Source organism: Ceratotherium simum, chromosome 11 (assembly GCF_057802395.1).
Source record: "Ceratotherium simum simum isolate JZ-2026a chromosome 11, ASM5780239v1, whole genome shotgun sequence".
Classification (NCBI taxonomy): Eukaryota; Metazoa; Chordata; class Mammalia; order Perissodactyla; family Rhinocerotidae; genus Ceratotherium; species Ceratotherium simum.
In genome coordinates this window covers 52,962,099-52,986,868 of record NC_141910.1, presented here as the reverse complement: position 1 = coordinate 52,986,868, position 24,770 = coordinate 52,962,099, and the positions used below count along the sequence as shown (strand labels likewise).

Genomic DNA, 24,770 nt, shown 5'->3' with positions numbered 1-24,770 from the left:
TTGTCTGGTTTTGGTATCAGGGTAATGTCGGCTTCATAGAATGATTTAGGGAGCTTCACCCCCTCCTCAATTTTTTGGAAAAGTTTGAGAAGGATCGGTATTAAGTCTTCTTTGTATGTTTGGTAGAATTCACCAGGGAAGCCGTCTGGTGCTGGACTTTTATTTTTGGGGAGGTTTGTGATTACTGTTTCGATCTCCTTACTGGTGATTGGTCTATTCAAATTCTCTACTTCTTCTTGATCCAGTTTTGGAAGGTTGTATGATTCCCAGAATTTATCCATTTCTTCCAGATTGTTGAATTGGTTGGCGTATAGCTTTTCATAGTATTCTCTTATGATGTTTTGTATTTCTGAGGTGTCTGTTGTAACCTCTCCTCTTTCATTTCTGATTTTACTCATTTGTGCCTTCTCTCTTTTTTTCTTGGTGAGTCTAGCTAAAGGTTTGTCAATTTTGTTGATCTTTTCAAAGAACCAGCTCTTGGTTTTATTAATTTTTTCTATTGTTTTTTTGGTCTCTATTTCATTTATTTCTCCTCTGATTTTTATTATTTCCCTTCTTCTACTGATTTTGGGCTTTGTTTGTTCTTCTTTTTCCAGTACCTTCAGGTGCATTGTTAGATTGTTTATTTGAGATTTTTCTTGTTTGTTGAGATAGGCCTGTATCGCTATAAACTTCCCTCTTAGAACTGCTTTTGCTGTATCCCATAAATTCTGGCATGTCGTATTTTCATTTTCATTTGTCTCCAGGTATTTTTTGATTTCTTCTTTGATTTCTTCGTTAACCCAGTCGTTGTTCAGTAGCATTTTGTTTAATCTCCACGTATTTGTGGCTTTTCTGATTTTCTTCCTATAGTTGATTTCTAGTTTCATACCGTTGTGGTCAGAAAAGATGCTTGGTATTATTTCAATCTTCTTAAATTTATGGAGACTTGTTTTGTGGCCTAATATGTGATCAATCCTGGAGAATGTTCCATGTGCCTTTGAAAAGAACGTGTATTCTTCGGTTTTTGGATGGAATGCTCTGTATATATCTACTAGGTCCATCTGTTCTAGTGTATGATTTAAGGCCAATATTTCCTTATTGATCTTCTGTTTGGATGATCTATCCGTTGGTGTAAGTGGAGTGTTCAAGTCCCCTATTGTTATTGTGTTACTGTCTATTTCTGTTTTTATGTCTGTTAATAATTGCTTTATATATTTAGGTGCTCCTAAGTTGGGTGGGTAGATATTTACAAGTGTTATATCCTCTTGTTGGATTGTTCCCTTGATCATCATGTAATGCCCTTCTTTGTCTCTTCTTACAGTTTTTGTTTTAAAGCCTATTTTGTCTGATATGAGTACTGCTACCCCAGCATTCTTTTCATTGCCATTTGCATGGAGTATCTTTTTCCATCCCTTCACTTTCAGTTTGTGAGTGTCTTTAGGTCTGAAATGTGTCTCTTGTATGCAGCATATATATGGGTCTTGTTTTTTTTATCCAATCAGCCACCCTATGCCTTTTAATTGGAGCATTTAGTCCATTGATGTTTAAAGTAGCTATTGATAAGTATGTACTTACTGCCATTTTTTAACTTTCTTTTTCTCTGTGTTTTAGTAGTCCTTCTCTGTTCCTTTCTTCTTCTATACAGAAATGATGGTCTCTATAGTTTAACCTCTGTCTGAAAGCTCTACTCTTTAACTCCCCTCCTCCCTCCTTTTATGTTTTTGATATCATATCTAACCTCTTTTTTGTGCATTTGTATCCATCACCCTCTTATCATGGAAATAGATAATGTTTCCTATTTGTGGTCTTCTCTTTTCCCCTTAAATCCGTCCCTTTAACATTTCTTGTAGCACTGGTCTCTTGGTGACAAACCCTTTAATTTTTGCTTGTCTGGGAAATTTTTGATGTCTCCTTCCATTTTGAATGATAACCTTGCTGGGTAGAGTATCCTTGGCTGTAAGTTTTTTCCTTTTAGCACTTTAAATATATTGTGCCACTCTCTTCTAGCCTGTAAGGTTTCTGCTGAGGAGTCAGCTGATAGCCTTATGGGGTTTCCTTTGTATGTAACTTGACTTTCTCTTGCGGCTTTTAGGATTCTCTCTTTATCTTTAATTCTGGACATTTTGATTATGATGTGTCTTGGTGTGGGCCTCTTTGGGTTTATCTTGTTTGGGGCTCTCTGTGCTTCCTGTACCTGGATGTCTGTTTCCTTCCTTAGGTTAGGGAAATTTTCATCTATTATTTCTTGAAATAGATTCTCTGCCCCTTTGTCTCGCTCTTCTTCTTCCAGGACACCTATAACATGGATGTTAGTGCGCTTGATGTTGTCCCAGAGGTCCCTTAGACTGTCCTCACTCTTTTTAATTCTTTTCTCTTTTACCTGTTCAGCTTGTGTCATTTCTTCTAGTCTTTCGTCCAGCTCACAGATCCGTTCTTCTGTATCTTCTACTCTGCTTTTGAGTCTCTCTAGTGACTTTTTCATTTCCAGTATTGTATTCTTCATTTCTGATTGCTTCTTTTTTATATCTACCGTTTCTTTGTTGACATTCTCACTGAGTTCATCTATTCTTCTCCCCACATCAGTGAGCGTCCTTAACACTCTGTTTGAACTCTCTGTCAGGTAGGTTGCTCATTTCTGTTTCACTTAGTTCCTTTTCTGGGGTTTTGTCCTGTTCCCTTACTTGGAATGTATTCCTTTGCCTCCTCATTTTGCCTCTTTCCCTGTGCTTGTGACTATGTGTTAGGTAGGTCAGATATGTCTCCTACTCTTGGATAGGTGACCTTATGTAGGTAATGGCTTAGGAGGCCTGCCGTGTGCTTCCCTCAGTTCTCAATGTTCCAGGGGTGACCCCTATGTGGGCTACGTGTGTCCTTCTGTTGTGGCCTGTTTGCTCTTCCTGTAGGTGCCCAGGGAGGCAGAGTTATGCTCCTGGCCAGCTGTTGTAATGCTCAGCTGCTTGTAGTTGTTGTGGGCCCTTCTGTCTCTTTATCAGGTGTGGGGAGCCCCAGCACAGTTGGCTGCAAGTTCTTTTTATTTATTTATTTATTTATTTATTTATTTTCCCCCAAAGCCCCAGTAGATAGTTGTATTTCATAGCTGCGCATCCTTCTAGTTGCTGTATGTGGGACGTGGCCTCAACATGGCCGGAGAACCGGTGCGTCAGTGAGCACCCGGGATCCGAACCCAGGCCTCCAGCAGCGTAGCATGCGCACCCAACCGCTAAGCCACGGGGCCGGCCTGGCTGCAAGTTCTAATACCACATTTGTGTCGCAGTATTTCTTTTAAGTGAGTAGGCCCCCAGCGTAGCAGGTTGTTAGGCTCAGGGCCTTACAATTGCTATAAGCCTCCAGCCTTTAGGTCTCTCGTCAGCTCTCTGAGGATTGCAGCTGGGTGAGGCTGGCCTCAGGCATGGGAGCACCCAGTTGTTTCAGGCTTTGGAAGGCGGGGCCAACGCCCTATGTGGGTCTTTGAGAAGCACAAGTCTTCTGCAGCTGACAAGCCCTGCCGCCCACAGGTCCACACACACAGTCAACACAGTCCTGCCCCGTGTCTGCGCCCCGACCTCCCGAAGCAGACCCAGTCTCTCCACGATGGGAGCCCCACACACTCCACCAACGCCCCACACTCTCCACCTGCTCCTCATGCATGCCCTGCCCCACTGAAGTCGGCTAAGTTGCCAGGTTGCAGAGAGTACAGTCACCAATCTATGCAGGTCCACAAGTTGCCTGAGGGCTTGTTGTTGGGTGGGGCCAGTCTCTAGGGTGGGCTGCCCGCCCTGGCTGAGCTGGATTAAATCGGTGCTCTAGCGGGTGGGGCAGACCCTGGGCTAGCAGGCCCCAGGGAGAACTCCAATGGCGTCTGTGTCAGCACGCCCACACCGGGCCACAACAATGGCCGCCGCCAATGTCGCAGTCCCTGGAGAGGTCTCACCTCTCACCGAGATGCACACAGAGCCTATTAGGTGAGTCTCTTTTCACCAAAGCACTGTGCGCCTTTCTTTCTGGTGATTTTAGGTTGCTTTCTGAAACGGTAGTTTGCGCATGGGCCCTTTAAGAGCCGGTTTTAATGACTTTGTGAACCAGTTTTTCTGGGGGTTCTCCCCAATGTTTTAGTAGCAGGCAAAGTCAGATATTATGCCACTCGTCTCGATTGTGCTGGGTCCACAAAATGCCCCCAGCGGGGGCGCTCCCCGGCTCAGGGCCCCACTCCTCCAGGGAGGCTGCGTACCTGTGGGCTTCCCAGGCAGCTGTGAGGCGCTGCGGTTTGTGACGTTGGTGTTTTTCCTTTCCAGAAGGGAGTCTCTGCCTCTTCTACCTCAGTTAGGATTGTCCGTTGTTGCAGGAGTTCCTCTTATCCAGTTTTCAGTTCTGTCTCAGGGGTAATTTTTCCACGAGTAGTTTTAAATTGGGTGTGTCCGCGGGAGGAGGTGAGTTCAGAGTCTGCCTATGCCGCCATCTTGACTTCTCTCCAGTTTTCAATTTCTCACCCACCAGTTATGTGAAAGATTTTGTTGAAAATTTGCCTGTGCTTGCATTATTCGTATTATTTTCTAGCTGCAGATTCTTTTTAAGAATCATTTTAAGCCACTTGTCCATTTCTTAAGGGTTTTAGTATAGTTAAAACTAGACGGTCAATTCCTTACATCCACGAAGCACATCAGAGTATGTGGAAGGCAACTGAATGACTGAAAGTGCTACCGTCGCCCCCTCTGGATTTTGGAACTCCCATTCTTCCCTCAGGACACTTGAACAACTGTGTGGGAAGTGAAAGAGTGTGTTAGAGTCAGTCTGTATATTACGTATTGTTAAGGATTAATTTCTTTCTCTCTATATATATACACACACATATACATATGCTTTTTTCCCCTAAGATTTTCCTCATGATCCCAAGTGGATTGTTTTACATACTCACTTGAAGACATACCATTGACCTGTTAGGTGTAACACTTTATGTACCCATCACAGTAGTGTTCAACAAATACTTATAAATTTCATTTGGAGAAAAGAAATGTATATCCCCAATCAGAAACTTCTGGAAAACTTTCTAGCTCCATAAGAGTTAAAAAGAATTCTATTAAAGAAGAAATGAACACAAGCTGTTTCAAAATGGTTTACTATCATGGGAAAGGAAAATGTGAACTTGCATATGCAGGTGGCTGTGTTGATCCACTGGCAATAGAAAAATCCTACTCAAATTTCTGTATTATTACTAAGCCCAGATATAGTACACATTTAAAGCAGCGGTTCTCAAACTTGAGTGTGCGTCAGAGTCACCTGGAGGCTCGTTAAAACACAGATAGCATAAAACGTATTCTTACATCTTAATAAATATTAAAACATGAGCAATCTGTGTTACCACTATCCAGATCAAGAAATAAAATGTTGGCAGTGCTCCAAGAGCCGCCTACGTGCCTTTTCTAAGTCACCACTCCCTTCTTCCCCCGTAGATAAACCACTATTCTGACTTTTATAGTCATCACTTTACTTTTTAATATTTTTATTGGTACACAAACACTATAGATTTTACTGGTTTTGAACTTCAAATAAATGGAATCATATAGTATGTATTCTTTCATTCATCAGTATGTTTGTGGGATTCATCTGTGTTGTTGCATGTAGGTATAGTTTATTTCATTGCTATTATATTTTGTTTTATGATTATATCCCAATTTATTTCTCTGTCCTATGGCTGATGGACATTTGGGTATTCTGCTTGAAATTATATTTTAATTGTTCAGTTTGGGACTATTTCAAAGAATGCTGCTGTTATTAACATTTTTGTATGTATCTTTGGTGAGCATATGTGCACATATCATTTGGAGTTATTTTAGGAGTAAAATTGCTAGATCATACAGTATGCATATATTTAGCTTTAATAAATACTGTCCAATGGTTTTCCAAAATGCTTATACTAATTTGTACTTCTACCAACAGTGTATAAGAGTTCCCTTTCCTTTGCATCCTTGTCAACACTTGGTATTGTCAGTTTAATTTGAACTACCCTGATGGATGTGTTGTGGGACCTCATTGTAGATTTAAATTGCATTTCTCTAGTGACTACTTAGGTTAAGCACTTTTTCTTATGTTGATTAGCCATTTGGATCCCCTGTTATGAAGTTCTCTTTCAGGTCTACTTAGTTGTCTTTTTCTTATAAATTTATAGGCATTCTTTATATATTCTGGATATGAACCCTTAGTCAATTTCATATGTTGCAAATATCTTCTCCCACTGAGTGGCTTGTCTTTTCACTCTCTAATGGTGCTTTTTGATGAACAGAAAATCTAATATTAGTGTAATCCAATTTAACCATCTTTTCCTGTATAGTTAGTGCTTTTGGGGAATTTTTGTTCATCCCAAGTTCTTGAAGATATTCTTCTATTTAACTCCCCTGCCACCCAGCTTATCTTCTAAAAAATTTTCTTTTGCTTTTCACGTTCGGAGCTTCAATCCACTTGGACTTGTTTTTTGTGGATGATATGAGGTGGGGATCAAGTTTCATATTTTTCCCTATAAGTATGTCCAGTTGACTCAGCACCATTTGTTGAAAACAATTTCCTTTCCTTACTGCTGTGCAGAGACACCTTTATCATAAATTAAGTGTCCAGATATATGAGGATCTTGCTAGGACCTCTAGTAAAATGCTGAATAAAAGTGAGAAGAGTGGGTATCCTTGTCTCCTTCTTTGTTATTAAGTATGATGTTGCTGTAGGTTTTTTTGTAGATGGCCTTTATCATATTAAGGAAGTTCCTTTTTCCTCCTCGTTTGCAAAGAGTTTTTAAAATCATGAATGGATGTTTAATTGTATCAAACACTTATCCTGTACTCATTGAGATAATCCTATTAATTTTCTCTTTTATTCTGTTAACAGAGTGAATTAAATGCATATATTAGAAAAGAAGAAAAGTTGAACATTAATGAGCTAAGCAGCTATCTCAAAAAGTTAAAATATTTTTTCCTCCTAGTTATCTGTTAAAAATAGTATTTGAGCCCATCATCCTACTGAAATCATATTGTAATTTAAACCACGTTTTTGTTATAGGAACACCTACTAACATTTAAAAATACTCCTTACTCTAAAGTAGAGTTGAAATCTGTCATTTATAAATGGAGATATAGCATAGAAACTGGAAATAACAGTTGATGTCACATGAACTGGCAAACACATTTTTTGGAATATTTTAATTTTATAATTTTTAAAACATTCAGAGCTGAGTCACAAATGCCATTTTGGTAATGGCATTTTGGAATCCTATGCTAAGAATTGAATCCATCACTTTCTAGTAGGGCCTAGAAATAGATTTCAGACTTTAGAAATGTAGAGGATATATTTGGTTTATCAGGAACATCATATGTCATCAAGTAGATAGTTGCATTCTGCTGAAAAACAATGTAAAAAAAATCTACCTCAGTGCAATTTTTTTTTTCCTGAGGAAGATTCACCCTGAGATAACATCTGTGGCAGTCTTCCTCTATTTTGTATCTGGGTTGCTGCCACAGCATGGCTACTGACGAGTGGTGTAGGTCTGTGCCCAAGAACTGAAGCCGGGCTGCCAAAGTGGAGCACGCCAAACTTAACCACTAGGCCGTGGGGCCGGCCCCTACCTCAGTGCAATTTTCTGCCTTTTACTGATTTTAATTCATAAATCTCTTTGTAGAAAGGCCTAAAGTTGACCTAGTGGGTTTTGATTATAGTCAACTAGATAGGTCATAATTCCTTTCTAAGGCTGAGGGTATAAGATTCTGTGAATCAGAAGTTCAAATGTCTTTGCAGAGAAAAATGCCCTTTTTATAGATTATTTAGATAGCTGTTAGGATAGCCTATATCAGTCTTCTAGCTTCTTTACTACTGCATTTCAGTCTAGAAACTGATAATTTTGAAACTGATTTAGTCTGAGTGAAGTCATTGATGATGGAGTTAATTCAGAGAAAATAAATTAATTCTGTAAAATAAAAAAGGGGTGAATATCAGCTAATAATAATTCACTCTAATTTGTGACTTAGTTATTTAACAGGCATTTGGTCTTTGAGCCTATTTTATTTTACAGTCACCTGTTATTTTAGGTTGCCAAAGCTCAAGACTTCCTTCTCAGCTAATGTTGAATATTGTTGGTTAAGCACAAACGTCATTATCAAGAAAACAGGAAGCTATGTAGGAGAACATGCCAAATGGTAAATTAATAGTCAGGGTAAAGGAAACTGACGCAGACTCAGGGAAGGAACCCTGGACTCATCTACTTTGTTCTTTTTAGATGGCTTGAAGAATAGAAATAGTTTAAATCATTATTTTTTCCAGAAAGTATATCAACTAATGGGTTTAACATTGTTAGAAAGCATATATTTTGTCTTAAAGATGCTAATGTCTTAAAGATTGTAGCATATCTTTGTATAACTTTGTTAATTCAGATTAATTCTTGGCTGTCACTAAAATCATATACAGTATAGTGAAATTGCCAACTTTTCCTCTTTATAGTGATACTTTAATAATTTAAGTCAGATCTCAGTATCTAGGCACAAGTAATAATCTAAAGAGGATTGAAATCCACTTTACCTTTCACTATTTATTTAAAGAGTTTGCTAAATAAATCAAAAGTATCAACATTGTAGAGCCTGTTTAATTAAGTTATGAGGGGTCCTGTTCCCTCTTTTGCATCATTGACTTACGTGTATACAGTTCTTATATTATTACTGATAAATCATTTTCTTTTCGTTAAAACAAATGTGGTAGAACACTCTTTTTGGCAACGTTTTGTCAGCTTTTACTTTTCATTACTATAGGTATTTAATAAAATAGTGTTTGTTGAAAAAATTTATAATTCACATTTTTCACTGATTCTGATGGTTTCCTCTTTAATTATTGAGAGATGATTTAGTGTGGTGGTTAAGAAAATGGGCCATGGAGCCAGACATCCTGAGTTTGGATCCCAGCTCTGCCACTTGCTAGCAGGATACATAGCTTCTCTGTGCCTCAGTTTCCTCGTCTGTAAAATGGAGGTAATAATAGCACATATCTCTGAAGGTTGCTATGGGTTTAAATAGTTTAATTAAAGAGTTTAGAATAGTGCCTGCCACATAGTAAATGCCCAACAAATGTTAGCTCTTGTTATTATTATTATTTATTGTGAAAATTGAGTAATTTTAGGTAGTGACTTTAAATTTAAATTCTGGGTCACATGTACAGCTCTTCAAAGGGAGGACCTTCCACAAATAATCACACTTTTATCTTTCTCAGAGGTAAGGATGAGAGCGTCTTCCCAATTCCAGTTAAATTATCAATATTTGTCACAAAAAATGCACAAGCCTGGGAGTCAAGGTTTACTCGTTCATTCAGCAAACCTTTATCTGCATTCATAGTTGTTGGAGTATATGCGTCCTAGACACCAGTGCTGGATGCTGGAGATTTGAAGATGATTTAAAGATGCCTAGGTCAGGGGGACTAAGATGTGGCCAGAGTGCCCTGGAAGTGGTTTCCAATCCCATTGCTCCCACTGAGTGCCTGTGAGACCCTCTGGCCTTCACCGTCATCATCTGTAAAATGACAGCTTTTGAGTTTAGTTTATGATTATAAGTATATGCTAAAATTTCATCAGTGCTGGATGCTTAGCGCTGTGGTAGATGCTGAACTAGGACATTTAAAAAAGTATAAAACAGTCTTGGCACGAAGAATCTTATGATCTGGTTGGGAAAACAAACTACAATTAGAAAATCGATAAATAATAATATTGAGAACCATGTGATTAGATGTAAAATAACAGATTGTAGTGATGAGAGTATATGAAGGTCATTATGCTTAGCATTTTATTGTATCAATGCTTAGCTGCAATTTCTGTTAACAAGTACTAGAGTGAACTACCTGATCTTATGCTATCAAGAATTCCCACTTGATAATTCCCACTTGCATAATCTGCAGAATGTGATAGTTTAACTTTCTTTGTTCTCCCACGTTAAACTTTAAAATAGTACATTCCCAGTATATTTAGGTAATTAGAATTTAGTAAAAGATACATTTTTAGAGCATAGTTCTTCATCCCAAAACTCTTTTTATGTTTTATTGCTAGGATATGTTTTTTGTTATTGTCACTGCTGTTTTCCCAGCACCTAGCACAGTGCCTGACGTTTAGTAAGCACTCAGGAAATACAGTTAAGGGACAAATTTGAAATTACATTTTAATTGTCAGCAATTTTAAAATCATTTAAAATTATTTTATTATTAAAAGATATTCAATTTGGAATATGGATATTTTAAACCTTACATCTAAATATGTGTTAAGACAAGTTACTGTTAAACAAATATAATTTTAATGAAGCTTGTAGTTTTTTATTTAGTAGGTTTTTCATATATGTGTAAGGAAATGCCTTTCTAGATGAATGAACTTTCCCACTATATTAATTATCTGTTGCTGACATCTGACTGTAACTTCATGGGAGCCCTCACCCCAGAACTGCCCAGCCAAGCCACTCCCAAATTCTGACACACAGAAACTGTGAGAGATAATAAGTGTTAGAAATGTGAAGTTTTGTGATATCACAATGTAAAGACTTTTATGTACTTTACTTGAAGACTTCATCAGTAAATCACTCTGCATTCTTTGCTTCTGAAAAGGGGTGAAGCACTTTAGAAGAAAAAGATAAATCAAGCCATCATGGCCAAGTTTCCTTAGTCAGACATAAAAAGGATGTATTTAGCCTTAAAATATTTATATAATTGTAAAATAGTTCATGTTCGTTATAAAAATCAAAACAGTGTAGAGAGGTAATTGGAGAAAGTTGTAAAAATCACCCAAAATCTTGCCACATTTTGGTGACTCTCCTTCTGAAATCTATTTATGTACATAGACACACACACACATAGATCTATGTTTTCCATAAGTGGAATCATACTATTCATATGTATTTTTCATTCTTTTTAACCATGCCCTTTTTGGATTAACAGAAAAACTAATGTTCTCCTTGACATGTGTGATTTGAAATTTCACAGTAAATTAAATGTGACCAAAACCAATTTTAGACAAAGGTAATTGAAGAAGGGGGAACATTTTAGTTTAATCTTAGACGAACCTTTAGGTAACATGACATTGGCTTGTTTCCCATAAATCTGTTTATCTTAGGTAATACAGAAGATAGAGCATAACAGATATTTTAAATAATTTCCTCAGCATTTCACTGAAGGAGAAGCTGAGTGCTGTATAGGAGAGAGATACCTGCTGATGGCAGCTTAGCCTTTCCTCTGTCGCCTTGAACAGTTCAGCCCCTGGCCCCAAATTTGTTGGAAAACAGAAGCCCTGCAGTTAACTGGAGATTAGCCATTTTAATGTGGGTATGCTCTTTGCGGAGTGTTGCCTCTGCCCCCATCCCCACTCCAAGTGAGCGATCTTTCCAACAACATAACAGCACTCTTTCTAAGGTGAATGTTGGTAAAATTTTCTTCTGTCTTTTCTGTGATGTTTTAGTGGCCCTTAAAAGATTGGCTAGCCCACCTATTAATCTGGCTCTCTTTCCATGTAAGGTTTGGCTACCACCTCACACTTTATGCTCTTGATTTCTCTTCCCCCAGACTTGCTCCTCTACTAGTCCTCCCTATTGAATAAATGCATTTGTCTCCATCGCCACTGCTGCTCCCCTAGTCCAAGTATCCATCACCTTTCTTGCCTGAAATGGACTCCTATCTGGTCTCCCTGTTTCCATTTTACTTCTTTAAAGTCTCTTTTTCCATACGGTAGACAGGGTGATCTTTTAAAAGCATAGAATCAGATAATATTACTCTTCTTAAAACCCTCCTTTGTGCTTGGAATAAAACCTGAATTAATTGCCACCGCCTACAGGCTCTGTGTGATCTGTCCCTTGCTTCCCCCTTGTCCTAGTCTTTTGCTGTTCTCTCCCTTATTCACTCTGCTCTAGCCGCATTGCCCAGATATATCAAGATTTCTTCCCCCAGATATATCAGACTTGTTCCTGCCTTCACGCCTTTGCACCAGCTGTTTCCTCTGCCTGGAATGCTCTTCCCCAGAACTTTGCATGGTTGTCCCCTTTGTGTTATTCAGGTTTCGGGTTTTACCTCCTCCAGAGGTCTTCCCCAATCTTCCAATGTAATGTAGCTCCTGTTTTATTGCAGCACCCTATTTAATTTTCTTTATAACATTTAGCAATCTTAAACCATCTTTATATATTTGTCTCTTGTTTATCATTTCTTCCTCCCTTGCTAGAATTTAAGTTCCATGAGACTGTAGATCTTGTCTGTCTTGTCCACCCTGTATTCCCAACACATAGAACAATGCTCAATAAATCTTATCTAAGTGAAAAAAATCAGTAAATGAATCACTCAGATGGAGAAATGGACTTTTTAACACCCTGAGGTGGCTGGAACCAGCTGTTCTTGTAAGGAAGAAAGGTGACAGGGGAGAGTGCAAAAACACTTTCCTAGTCCTGGTTAAAGCATAAAGTAAATAATGTAAGATGTGGCTTAACAGTGAATGTAACAATTCAGAAAATAATTTCACATTGAAGAAGGACGAGTTAATTTATTCAAACAAACTAGAATCAAGATTAATCTTGAGGATTTCCTGTACTATTAATAACTTCAGTTGTTAAGCTATGTACATAGATTATTTGATCTTCAAGCCCCAAAAGACACTTGATTGTGAATAGATTTTTTAAAAATCATTTTAAAGCATTGTTGGTTCAATATAACGTAAGAAAAAAAAATCTTAGTGTTGCTTGTAGGGTCATTACTGTCATTAGATTATATTTTGTAATGCTATAATTTGTGTGTTTTCCGTAAGTGTTTTCAAATAACTACTATGCTGTGGTCTAGAAAAGATTATACTATAAGGGAAAAATCATAGTACCTTTAATGAAATGTGTCCTGAAGAATTTTTTACATTGAAAGGTAAAGGAGAATGATTTCTTAAAACCTGTGAAAAATTAAAATAGGTTACTATGTGCAATTATTACCACAACTTGGTTGTTTAGTTTATAAACTGGTGTTTTTATTGGCCCCTAAAGATAAAGATGAATAATCAACCTAGTGATTTATGTTAAATATATCTGAGTTAAAGTTTCTTTCTGGTTCTTTTCTCTTTCACATTCATATAGTTTTGGGAAAAAGTGATAATAAATCTAATATGAGGTCTGAGTTAGTTTTTTTAGAGCCCACAGTTCTCAGATTTATTTTCAAATGACTGTTGCCCTTCAAAGGTCATCTAGGAAAGTTGTACGTTTATTCCAGCAATGCTTCCATCCATTAAACTGCTTTTGTAGGTTCTTTTTCAGAAATGCTTCAGAGCCAGTTTTGGAATTATGAAAGAAAATTACCCTCCTTGCTTACTTTATAAATTAAAAACCTCATTTTTTAAACTAAATTAAGACATATAATTACTCACTTGACTTCATATTAGTGTTTTTTTAATTTGTGAAGCCAATATTGCTGTTATGCAGTTGAAGTTATGACTTATAAGATCATGAAAGATATCTTGTAAAGTAAACCTGTGTAAACAGCAAAGAATATTGTATAACTTTGTGAAGTAATAGATTAAAAAAAAAAACAAGCTGTTGAGACCTGAGTGACTAACTCACCCTCCCTTTTAAATTTGCATTTTATCTGAAACTGTGGGAAGTGCATTGTGCTCTCCTGCAGATGTAAGGTATGGGGTGCCAAATCTAGAGGAAGCACTATACCTATGCGGAAAGAGAGAAAACCATCTGGTACCAGAAAAAGGCCCCAAGTGGGCTCTTTTTAGTACTGAGTGAAAGCTAAGAGTCTATATTTAAAATATGACCATAAAGCTACTCTTCTTTTACGATTTTTGGCATCAAAGACTATAGACCTGTTTTGAGTGATATACCTATTTTAAAAGTCGAGATACACTTCTTTGAGAGAAGTCGTTGAAACAGTGCAGGTGTTTGTTGTTAGAAGGCATATGAGTTTTATTGTGAAATAAATGAATTATTTGTTTTAGGGCAAGTCTTATTGTCTTGGCCTCCATGACCATTAAGGGCTTTTATTTTGTTCGATAAGCCAGTGTTTTAATCTTTTATCTATAAGGATCACTTTTTTAAATTAAATATCATAAATATGTGGGGTTTTAAAAAAGTCTTTTCTTCTCTTTTTTTTTAAAGCTGCACATCATTGACTCCTGGACCCAACTGTGACCGATTTAAACTGCACATACCATATGCTGGAGAGACATTAAAATGTAAGTAAATGATGACTGTTTTACTGAAAATGTAGATTACAGTGCTAGTTATTGGACTTTGTCCTCTAGTTTTTATTTCTGGCTGTTTGGTGTTATCTCCTAAGATATTGATCACTAGGATTTACCTCTTTTTAGAAATTTGTCTTTCAATTCTGGTTCTAGTCAAAGTAAGGCAGTCAGCAGGGAATAAGTTGTGGTCAAATAGGCAAACACAGAAATTCTTAATTTTTGGGCATGTGCGGTAATTCTTATACATTTTTTTTCTCCATAGGCAGATCTTAGGTAATACCCCAATGAAGAGTCTACTGCTTTAAAATATCTAACCATTTAGAAACAGTTTTTAGGTAGGAATGGCTGCTGCCCACCACTACTGCTAACTGCCCTGTGGAACCACTGTTGCCAAGCACCATTATCCATGATCTACTGCTGATTGCCACCTGAGTATAATAAGTGCTACCTCAAAGACTCTTGGCACAGGTTAGGAGTGTCAACATGTTATCTCTTTTATAGCAAGGGTCAGAAATGCAAATGGCTACAAGGTCCAGACTAGTAACATAAATGAGGGAAGCAGGCTAGGTGTGGCAAATTGGGGCACACCTACCCCATCTCCAGGAGACTGCCTCTATTGATTTATTGAGAGAAGGTGGAAATCTGAACTTAATATATAAATTCTGTCAGTTTTAGATGTTGGCCACTTTTTCAAAATTAAAAACCAACATTGTGCCAACATTGTGCAGGCCAAACCAAATGTGTGTGTGGGCTGCTTTGAGCTCTTGGACTACTGGTTTGTGACCTCGATGAATAGTGTGCAAGACCTACCATTGGATTTGGTCCACCATCAGCAGCCTCTGTCTACATTACGTCAGCCCTTCTCTGCCATTATTTCAGTATTGAAACTCTAGGTTAGTGTGGAAATGGCTTTGGTTGGTTAGTATCAATAATCTCGTCGGGAATTTTCTCTCTTGAAGCTATACTTGTGGTGAACAGGTTATTAAAGTCTCTCTATTCTTAAAAAGAAGAAAAAGAACATAGATGTTAAAGATGGGACAGATGAGTAAACAGTGCCTTTCAGACCATGGACTGTGTATTTTACCATTATAGGCCAGGAGGGGCCACATCTTAGTATTCTATAGAATCACTCTATCTTAAATTACTAAATGCAATGTAAAGTGAAAAATTTGTGACATGCTGACGTGTTAACCTTGTGTTATTAGATCATTCTCTGGAAACCATTGAAATACAAAAGAATTTCAGCCACCTGTGGTAGTGGGACAGATTAGATTGCTACTTTTTTGGAAAAAATCAACTGAATTTAAAAGAAATATCAAAGTTTATCATTCACATGGTTAAAATTTTAAATAGTTCAAAAATTTTTAATTAGTTTAAAAAAATTTTTTTTAAATAGTTCAAAAATATATGAAAATAGTAGTTCTCTGTCCTGTTTCTCTCCAGTCCCAGTCCTGGTCCCCAAGGGAACCACATAAAAATTTTTACAATTGTTTCAGTGTTTAGTTCTCTGGGGATGATCTCCATGTATCTAAATAATATGCTTATGCCTCTGTTTCTTGACTTATCAGTTTTAGATATTATCATCTTTTGACTTCCTGCTCAGGTGTATGAGGCATCAGCCTGTTTTCACTGCACCTTTTATCTCTCTTTTCTCCTCTTCTTTAGTGCAATTATTTCACCACTATTGGTTCCTGTGTTGGTTAACCTGTAGCTTTAAAATTTTTACTTTTTTTTTTTTTTTTTTTTTAAGATCACCTTAGGCACTGTGTTGTACAGTTAAATGAGTAGTCCCTAAAAATTTTTATTAAATGCCTGGCACACAACCAGCACTGTTATTACTTAAGCACAATCTCTATGCAATAATGTGGAACACTTTATACTTTTATTTAGTTTCCCATTAAGAAACTAACTATTAGTGTCTTTTGGCTTCTTTGTAAGATGAAGATATTAGCCCCTGCTCTTCCTTTACCTCCCAACTTTTGTCTTCTGTTATTTTCCTTTGGCCTTGTCAAGATTGATAACTTATTGACTGTTCTAAATCTATAATTGTCTTCTGTGCTTTGTCTGTGAATTGCCTGAATGATTCTCTGTAGGCCTGCTCCTGCCCAATTATCACTTTGGGATTCACCTTTATTATTCTCTTGGATTTGACCTTATTTTGTAGAATCTATGTATTGAAAATTCTGTTTTGGGGCCAGCCCGGTGGTGTAGCGGTTAAGTTCGAGTGCTCTGCTTCGGCGGCCCAGGGTTTGCAGGTTCAGATCCCGGGCGCAGACTGATGCACCACTTGTCAAACCATGCTGTGGCGGTGTCCCATATAAACTAGAGGAAGATGGGCACGGATGTTAGCTCAGAGCCAATCTTCCTCAGCAAAAAGGGGAGGATTGGCAATGGATGTTAGCTCAGGGCTAATCTTCCTTACCAAAAAAAAAAAAAAATTCTGTTTTGTAGAATTATTTCCTGGTAAACAGGTTATCCCCTTATCTTGCTGGAACACAGTCTCAAATAACTTGCTCAGATTCCACTCCTCCCTCCACCCTTCCACCTTTCCTGTTGCCCTTCTGCTAATTTTTTATTACTACCGTCAGAATTACGTATCTTAATTTCTAAGAGCTCTTTCTTGCTCTTGCTCTCTGTTCCTCTTTCACAACATCTTGTTCTTATTTTTTGAATACAGTATCTTAAAGGCTTTCAAAGGGTATAAATTTTTAAAAAAATTTTCTTCTGTTTTCCGAATGATTTTAATTTTCCCCAAGGATTATATTTTTGTTTGTTATCGTTTTTTCCCTCTGTTATTCTATAGCCATTCCTTAAATAAAAGGTGGATTTTGGTTGTCCATTTATGTTTAAGATAGACAAGAAAACTCTTATTGGGCCTTCTGTATAGGTCAGCTGGGCTTATTGAGTGTGTGGGTTGATGGTGGGTGGGCTATTAGTATGAGGAACCCGTGTGTGTCTTACTTTGGAGTTAAACTGTTCTAGCTCTTCCTCAAATAGTTTGTTCTATTTCTTTAGAAAATCCTCTGTGTTTTTTTCTTGGGGATACACATCTGGTCACCATGGCATTTTTGGGGCGTGGGTATATAGATTATTCCCTGTGGAGCTTTTAGTTAATCTCCCTGTTCTTAGCCCCATGTCTCCTCCTTGCCTCTGCTTACACCGGATGACTGCAAGTTTTTATGGGTTTACCAGGACAGATGGCTTCCTCCTCATCAGTAGCCTCTTCCTCACATTATTGCAGCCAAAGCTTTCTTTGCCCTGTCTCCTCAAGTCCTGCTCTTGCACCTGCATGCTGCCTTCTAGGAATTTGTTGAAATATCTCATCTCCTGATTGCTACTCCCTTCCCTTCCTCTTCACTCTCCTGTGTGTTTTGGATTTTTATCTTTCTGTTTCTTCACTATCATTTAATGGGAGGATGGGTCTTAGAAGAGAGAAGAAATACATGTGTGTGGTCAGTCCATAGTCTTAAGCCAGAAATAACATGACTTCACAAGGATCTTTTGAGCTGTATGAATTTATGTTAGGAAGCATTTAGTAATATCCTGTATCCTCTCATTACCATAAGATTTTCACAGGAAACCTCTTATAACGTAGGTGATTAGGATATTTGGACTGGTATTCACATTATAAGTTAATTATGTCCTGTCAGGCTATTGCTTGATATCATCATTATATACTAGGGACTTAATTTAGCCCATAGAATGCTCTACTAATTGAATAATAAGTGAACTTTGTATACTGAAGTTCTTGCACATTAAATTGTGTGAAGATTCTAGCCTTAAGCATCCCACAAATAAAAGGAAAAGGCAATTGATTATGGACACTATATTTACACAAGTTCGTTGAATTGGAGGAATGTTTTTTTTTTTCTTCTGAAATTCTTGATTTTATTTAGGAAGGCTTTCTGAAGGATGTTGGGCATGTGATTAAGTTTAGTGTTGGAACCAAGGTATGGCAGGGAGTGCAGAGCCAGGAAAGATTTGATGTAACAGACTAGAGCAAAGTGCTGTTATGAACAAATTCTTTGTACGCTTTGGGAAAGTATAGTGTTTAAGATGCCATTTCACCCCTTGCTTTAAAAAATTATCTGAAAAACTCTTAGATTGGTACCCTTTGAGGTACCCCAGTGCTTCAATATGGAGGCCAAACTATAAACCTCTTTAAATTTCCACATGGAAATTTTTTTTAATATCTGTTGAAAATGTGATAGAATCCTCAAAAATAAATGAAATTAACTATAGAAATAATGAAACATGTCACTGTTCTCTGACAGTGTAAAAATTGAAAAATTTACATAAGGAAAATAAGAACAAATAAACACATAGTTAAAACTCAAGTGAAGATTAATTGAACCATTTTTATTGGAGCTGGTGTTTTATAGATCTGCCCACATAAATTTGTTCGTCATTGATTACATAGTAAGTTTATTTTATTTTTCTTATTTTGTATAATGTTTAGGCCATGGTTATTTAAAGTTTCTTTCTTTGTAACTGTACTTATTTTAAAATTATTTCAGAATTAATTAATTAAAAAATTCAATTTTTTAATAAATGTTTCTGAGAGGAGTTTCTTGAGTCGTGATGTGTTGATAGTAGTAGTAATGTAGAACACTTAGATATTTTATTAACTTCAGTAATTAGTATAGCTTCACTCCGTGCATGATTTGAAGTTCATGGAAGTAGATAATTTACTGTATCAATGAAATTTATTGTGAAGGAATAAATCTTTCATGGCAAATCATGAATTTGTAAAGAATTGGTTTTTCCCTCTTAGAGAACAGTAAGATTTTGCATTGCTGTAAAATTAATGTTAGACTTACTCCTTTTACTTTTTACTTCTTTGTTTTATTTAAAAGAAACCTTGCAAGTACAAAGACTTTTACATGTTTTTACTCCATCAATTTTTATAGCGTTCAGTCTATTATATCCAAGATCAATAAGGATATAGTGGTTAATTATCACAAGATTGGTGATTGAGTTCAACCTCCTATAACTAACATAATATTCGTCTTTAGATAAACAAATACAATTCTTTACAACAAACATTTTAGCAAATGTAGTTTTCTAAAACAAATATACATAATTGAAAAGTTATGTAGTTTAATAATCCTTGGAAAATAACTGTCACAGCAAACAGAAAAGCTTTTTGCCCTATTTAGGACACAGACCTAGAATGAAACCTAATTTTATGGTGACAAGAAACTGAATAAGTATAGATTTAAATTATATTCTATGGTAACTACTAGATAAATATTCTCTTTTACCTTTATCTTTCTAAGCAAAGGGTAATGGCTAACTCAATGCTTTACAATCTCAAAATGGTTTATATAAACAACTTCTTTATCTAAAGTTTTTCATTAAATCCTATTGAAAACTTGTGGTGTGTGGTTTAAACTATAATTTTAACCAAGGCTGAATCAAAGTATTTGGTGTTTAAAGTAATTTTATTTCATAACTTATGCTCAGTGAGGTTAGAGATAGAGACTGTTTATTAAATTATATCTTTAGTCCCTAGCACAGCAAAGATTCAATTAAATATTTGTTGAAGGAATGGAATAAATGCATGCATGAATTAATGAATCTTAGTGTTCAAATTTTTGTTGGTTGAAGTATAATATTATAAAGAATGTGGCATTCTGTGACTATATCAGTCTTTTGCCAACAGAAATTCAGTCTTTACAAGTTATTTATTATACAAAGAACTTGTAATTGGAACATTGCTTTTAACAATTCAGAAAACAGGAAGGACATACAGTACTTTGCAGATTTGGAGTCTGTATAAATTTTGTATTTATATTTGTATATTTTACTCTGCCCTCTTGAAGCAGATTAATGAAAATAGCATGTAACTAAATTTTATATTTCAGAATATTTTATACAATAGAAAACAGTTCTTCTATAAATGTATCATCTGTGAATAAAGGAAACTTTGTGCAATTAATGAGAATGAGAATGAAAGACAAAGGAGAGGGCATATTTCTACCCATGAATTCATGAATTGATTCCTACAGAATTAGCCACATGCAAAATTAAATAATTGAAATAAAAAAGACCAGAAGATTACAGTACATTAGGAATGACGTTATTGTTTTCTCAGTTCTTTTAATGTGAAGAGACACTGTTGGACAGTGAAAGAGTTGCCAATTTGTGTAAGATTCTCATGGAAAATATCAGAGGATATCTGAATTAAAGAGAAGTCCTTGAATTTCACGATTGTAGAAGAGACAACTGGTACTTAAACAAGATTGGAAAAGTCAATCTTCAGTGATTAAGATTGATTTAAATAAAATACATGTTAATGTCTAGGATGGTGCCACTAAAATGAGTGAAAATTGACCAATTATAGCAAAAATCACAGAGGAAGATCAGTGAGCTTCATGCATATTTGTAGAAACAGCCACCCTAGTCACGCTCTACAGCACTTAGCTCTTAAAGAAATTATTGTGTTTTTGTGTACCCTACTTAATAGGGCAGGGAGTGAGGCTGTTTTGCTCATATTTTATTTCCAGTCTTTAGCTTATTGCCTGGCATTTAGAGGGGTTCAATAAGTGTTTGTGGAGTGAATGAACCATGTTCTTTCTTTGGATCTGGCAATGATGGAAATGAAAGAACTTGGAAGTATTCTCAGTTTTGCAAGTTCTTTGAATAACACTATTTATGTAACTATAAAGAGAGATTATTGAAATACTTTAAAGTTATATCAAGCAAGTCTACAGCCGGTAAATCAAATGGTTTGCTAACATTCGTTTTAAATTTGAAATTATCTTTTGTTTAAAATTTCTATTTTTCATACTAACAATTTATTTTAATCAGAGATTGTTTGGTTATAAGAAACCCATTGGAACAAACATAAATTAAAGAATTTGTTTGTCTTTATAAGGAATTAAATGAATTCTGTGGTGCCTAAGGGCAGGAAATATAGCCAGGCCTCACAGGGACTGGAACCAGGGACTGGAGGGATGGTAGACACCCTAGTAGCCAGTCAGCATCTGTGTCCTTGTTTGTCTCTGTCTTTCTCCTGTAAGGTATTCTATTGTCACTATATTCACTTTATTCTTTTTTCCCAGGATTTCTCTGTTTCTCCTCACATAGAGTAGAAGTGGCTTCCTGAGCCCGCTATATGGTAATCAGTTCAAGGCCACCAGAGACAGTCTATGGTCTTTGAGTCTAAATTCCTGGGAGAGAGGGTCTGATTGGCAGCTTGGGCTGGGTGTCCACTTGTGATCTAGTCATATGGCCAAGAGTTCTGGGTCATGTATTATGAACCTGGGTACTGGAGGCCAGTTTTAGTACAAGGTAAGCATGGGCTGGGCAGGTGCCCAGAGAGGTATCTATTCCACTATTTCAGGAATTCTTTCTAAAGAGCTTCCAAATGAAACTATAGACATTTTCCCTTTATCTTTAACAACAGAAGCAATACCATTGTTTATCATCTGAGAAGAATGATGACTGTGTCAAAGCCATTTGCAACAGAGTGAAGAAGTCATGCCAAAAAATTATCTCCAAAGGTATTGAAGTTGAAAGACTTTTTCAGAAGAAAAGTCTTTTTTCAGAAGAAAAAGTGAATAAAATAGATTATGATTGGGATAATACGTTTTCTGCCATGTCCGCAGAGGAGCAGTATAAAACTACTGTTTATTTCCAGGCTTTGATACTACATCACAAAATTTAAATTTTTATTTTTTGGAGAATGATTACAACAAAATGAAACCACTCTGAGAACTGCTATTAAATGGAATGCACTGTTTAATTAAACAGTGGTCAAACATATGCAAAGATTTTTACAGACATATTGCAAATAGTGTTCCAGAAGTTCTACTTTACTGAATCTTGAAATTCAACTTCATTTTTGATCCTGTCTCCTTAAGTGGTTTGACTGCTGTGTGTGTGTGTGTGTGTGTGTGTGTGTGTGTGTGTGTGTGTGTGTGTATTAACACAGTGCTTCTTGCATCTCAGGTCTAAGACATATTACTTTGTCTTAGCCAATCAGCATAGTAAGCTTAGAATGCCTTTTTTTTTTTTCCTGCTCTATGTCCTCTAAAATCTTTCTTATGCAGCATGGTGTAGAGGGACCCAGGGGCTTGACGCTGATGGCTGTCAAGCAGAAACTGAACACCAAACTGGTAGCACCTGAAGGACCGGGTGGTGGTGTGAAGTTTGTTGTATCAGCTGAAAGAGATATTAAGGTTCTGTTGATGTAATCTTATCTATAAGAATTTTGTACTTTGTTTGGTTTGTTATTACACCTTATATTTTGAACTTTGGCCAGTAGGTCCAAAAGCTGGCTGCAGTGGCTATAGCTGTTGGCAATTTTGTTGGGATGACAATGTTATTTTATGTAAAATTTCTTTTATTGTTTAAAATAAATAATCTGTTTGGGACACGTTAATTGAGTAATCTTTCTGCTTTAACCCTTTCCCCCTCCCCTTCAGTATTTTAGTGACTGAATCCCTCAGCCTAGCATTCAAGCCTCTCACAGTCTGCCATTCCAGCCTTCCAGTGCCAGCTCAGCTGACAACAGTCCAAGTCATAAGCCTACACAACCGATTTGCTCATTGTACTTCTCAAATACCCTGCTTTTCCTGTTTCTGCTTTTGTTCACACTGTTTTGGCTTCCGTAGGATGGACCAAGGAAATAATAAAATAGCCTGACTGATTTGTCACATATTTGATTCCTCATTTGCACTCACAAATCTGCCTCTCTAATGGATGTGCTGTCTATAACGTTCCTTGGCCAGCTCTCTTCTAGTCTCCAAGATCACCTGCAAGGAGAGTAGGAGTTAACTGTTTTTAGTATGATTTGTAACACTTGAGCTAAGTAAAAAGTTGGACATGATGTCCAGGGACTTAATACTTTGCATCATGCTGAGAGGCATAATTTTCCTTGGTAGCATAGTTCATTTTACTTTTATTTTTATCTTTTTAAAAGATTCATTTACTTAAAGATTATTATTATCGAGCATTCAAGGTATTTTTAGAGGCTAATTAGGGAGGCAGGTCACCTTTGATTTAGTGAATGTTCTAAAAAATGCTCGTTGAAAGGCAAGTAAGAAGTGCTAATTTTGTGGATTAGACAGTATCTCTCCCTTAGATTTTGAGGATTCCTTTGTCCTGATATTTCAGAATATTTTATTTTCTTGGAATTCATGGAATGTTAGAAAAATTTTATGAATAGCAACTAATGTTATTAATTTAAATTTGTGAAGTCAGTTCAGTTATAGCTAATTATATATATAATCTGGCTTTGATGCTGATGATAGTTTATTAAAAAATGATAGGTATATTTGCTAAACTGACTTATTGATCATTTACTTTTTAGAGAGTTAGGCTTGTTTATGTACATGATCTCATTTAATCACACAGTAAAGCTGAGATAGAAATTTATATCCCATTTTTCAATATTAACTTTATTGAGGTATATAGAGTAAATATAAAATGTACTCATTTTAAGTGTACAGTTCTATACTTTATTTTGGCAGTTGTAAAACCTGTGTAACTACACTGCATTCAAGATATAAAAGATTTCCACCCCCATGGATAGAGAACATTTCTTCCCCTCTACAAGTCAGTCCCCTCCACCACCATCCCGCTAATCCCTGAGCCTTATTTTCTCTCTGAGACTATAAAACAGTTTTGCCTCTTTTAGAATTTCATGTACTAAATGGAATCGTAAAGTATGTAGTTTTCGGTGTATGGCTTCTATCATTCAGTTTTTGAGATTCATCATATTATTCCTTGTATCAGTACTTTGTTCCTTTTATTGCTGAATAGAATAACATTGTATGGATATACCACAGTTATTTTATAATTTTATTTATTTATTTATTTTTTCCCCCAAAGCCCCAGTAGATAGTTTTATGTCATAGCTGCACATCCTTCTAGTTGCTGTATGTGGGATGCGGCCTCAGCATGGCCAGAGAAGCGGTGCGTCGGTGCGCGCCCGGGATCCGAATCCAGGCCGCCAGCAGCGGAGTGTGCGCACCCAACTGCTAAGCCACAGGGCCGGCCCACCATGGTTATTTTAAATTCATTCATCTATTGAAGGACATTTGGATTGTTTCCAGTTTTTGACTATTACGAATAAAGCTGCTATTACATTTTTGTGTGGAGATAGGTTTTCATTTTCTTGGGTAAATACTTAGGAGTAGTATTGTTGTGTTGTAAGCTAAGCATATACTTAACTATATAAGTAACTGCTAAACTGTTTTCCAAACTGGTTGTACTATTTTGCATTCCTACTAGCAATTTACGAGCAGTCTAGTTATTCCATATTCTTGCCAACATTTAGTATTGTTGGTCTTTTTAATTATATCCATTCTGGTGGATATGTATTGGTACCTCATTGTGGTTTTAATTTACATTTTCATGTGCTTATTGGCTGTGCATATATCTTTTGTTGTGAAGTGTCCATATCTTTTGCTGAATGTTTTGATTGGATCATTGGGTTTTTTGTTGAGTTATAAGTGTTCTTTATATAGTTTTGAAAGAAGCTGTTTGTCAGTTTGTCAGTATTTTCTTCCAGTCTGTTGCTTCCCATTTCATTTTTTTAGTGGTATCTTTCCAAGAGCAGATGTTTTTAATATTGATG

General features: G+C 36.5%; 1 protein-coding gene across 4 annotated transcripts in view; it reads left to right on the top strand.

Annotated features, from left to right (window-relative positions):
• The window catches only part of BABAM2 (BRISC and BRCA1 A complex member 2), a 460,673-nt gene that overhangs the window by 36,007 nt on the left and 399,896 nt on the right, over positions 1-24,770 (top strand). For all 4 annotated transcript variants that reach the window (XM_087436974.1, XM_004418193.3, XM_087436975.1 and 1 more), the window contains exon 3: positions 14,097-14,173. In XM_087436974.1, coding sequence (XP_087293100.1) covers positions 14,097-14,173 — 77 coding nt within the window. The remainder of the gene's footprint in view (positions 1-14,096; positions 14,174-24,770) is intronic.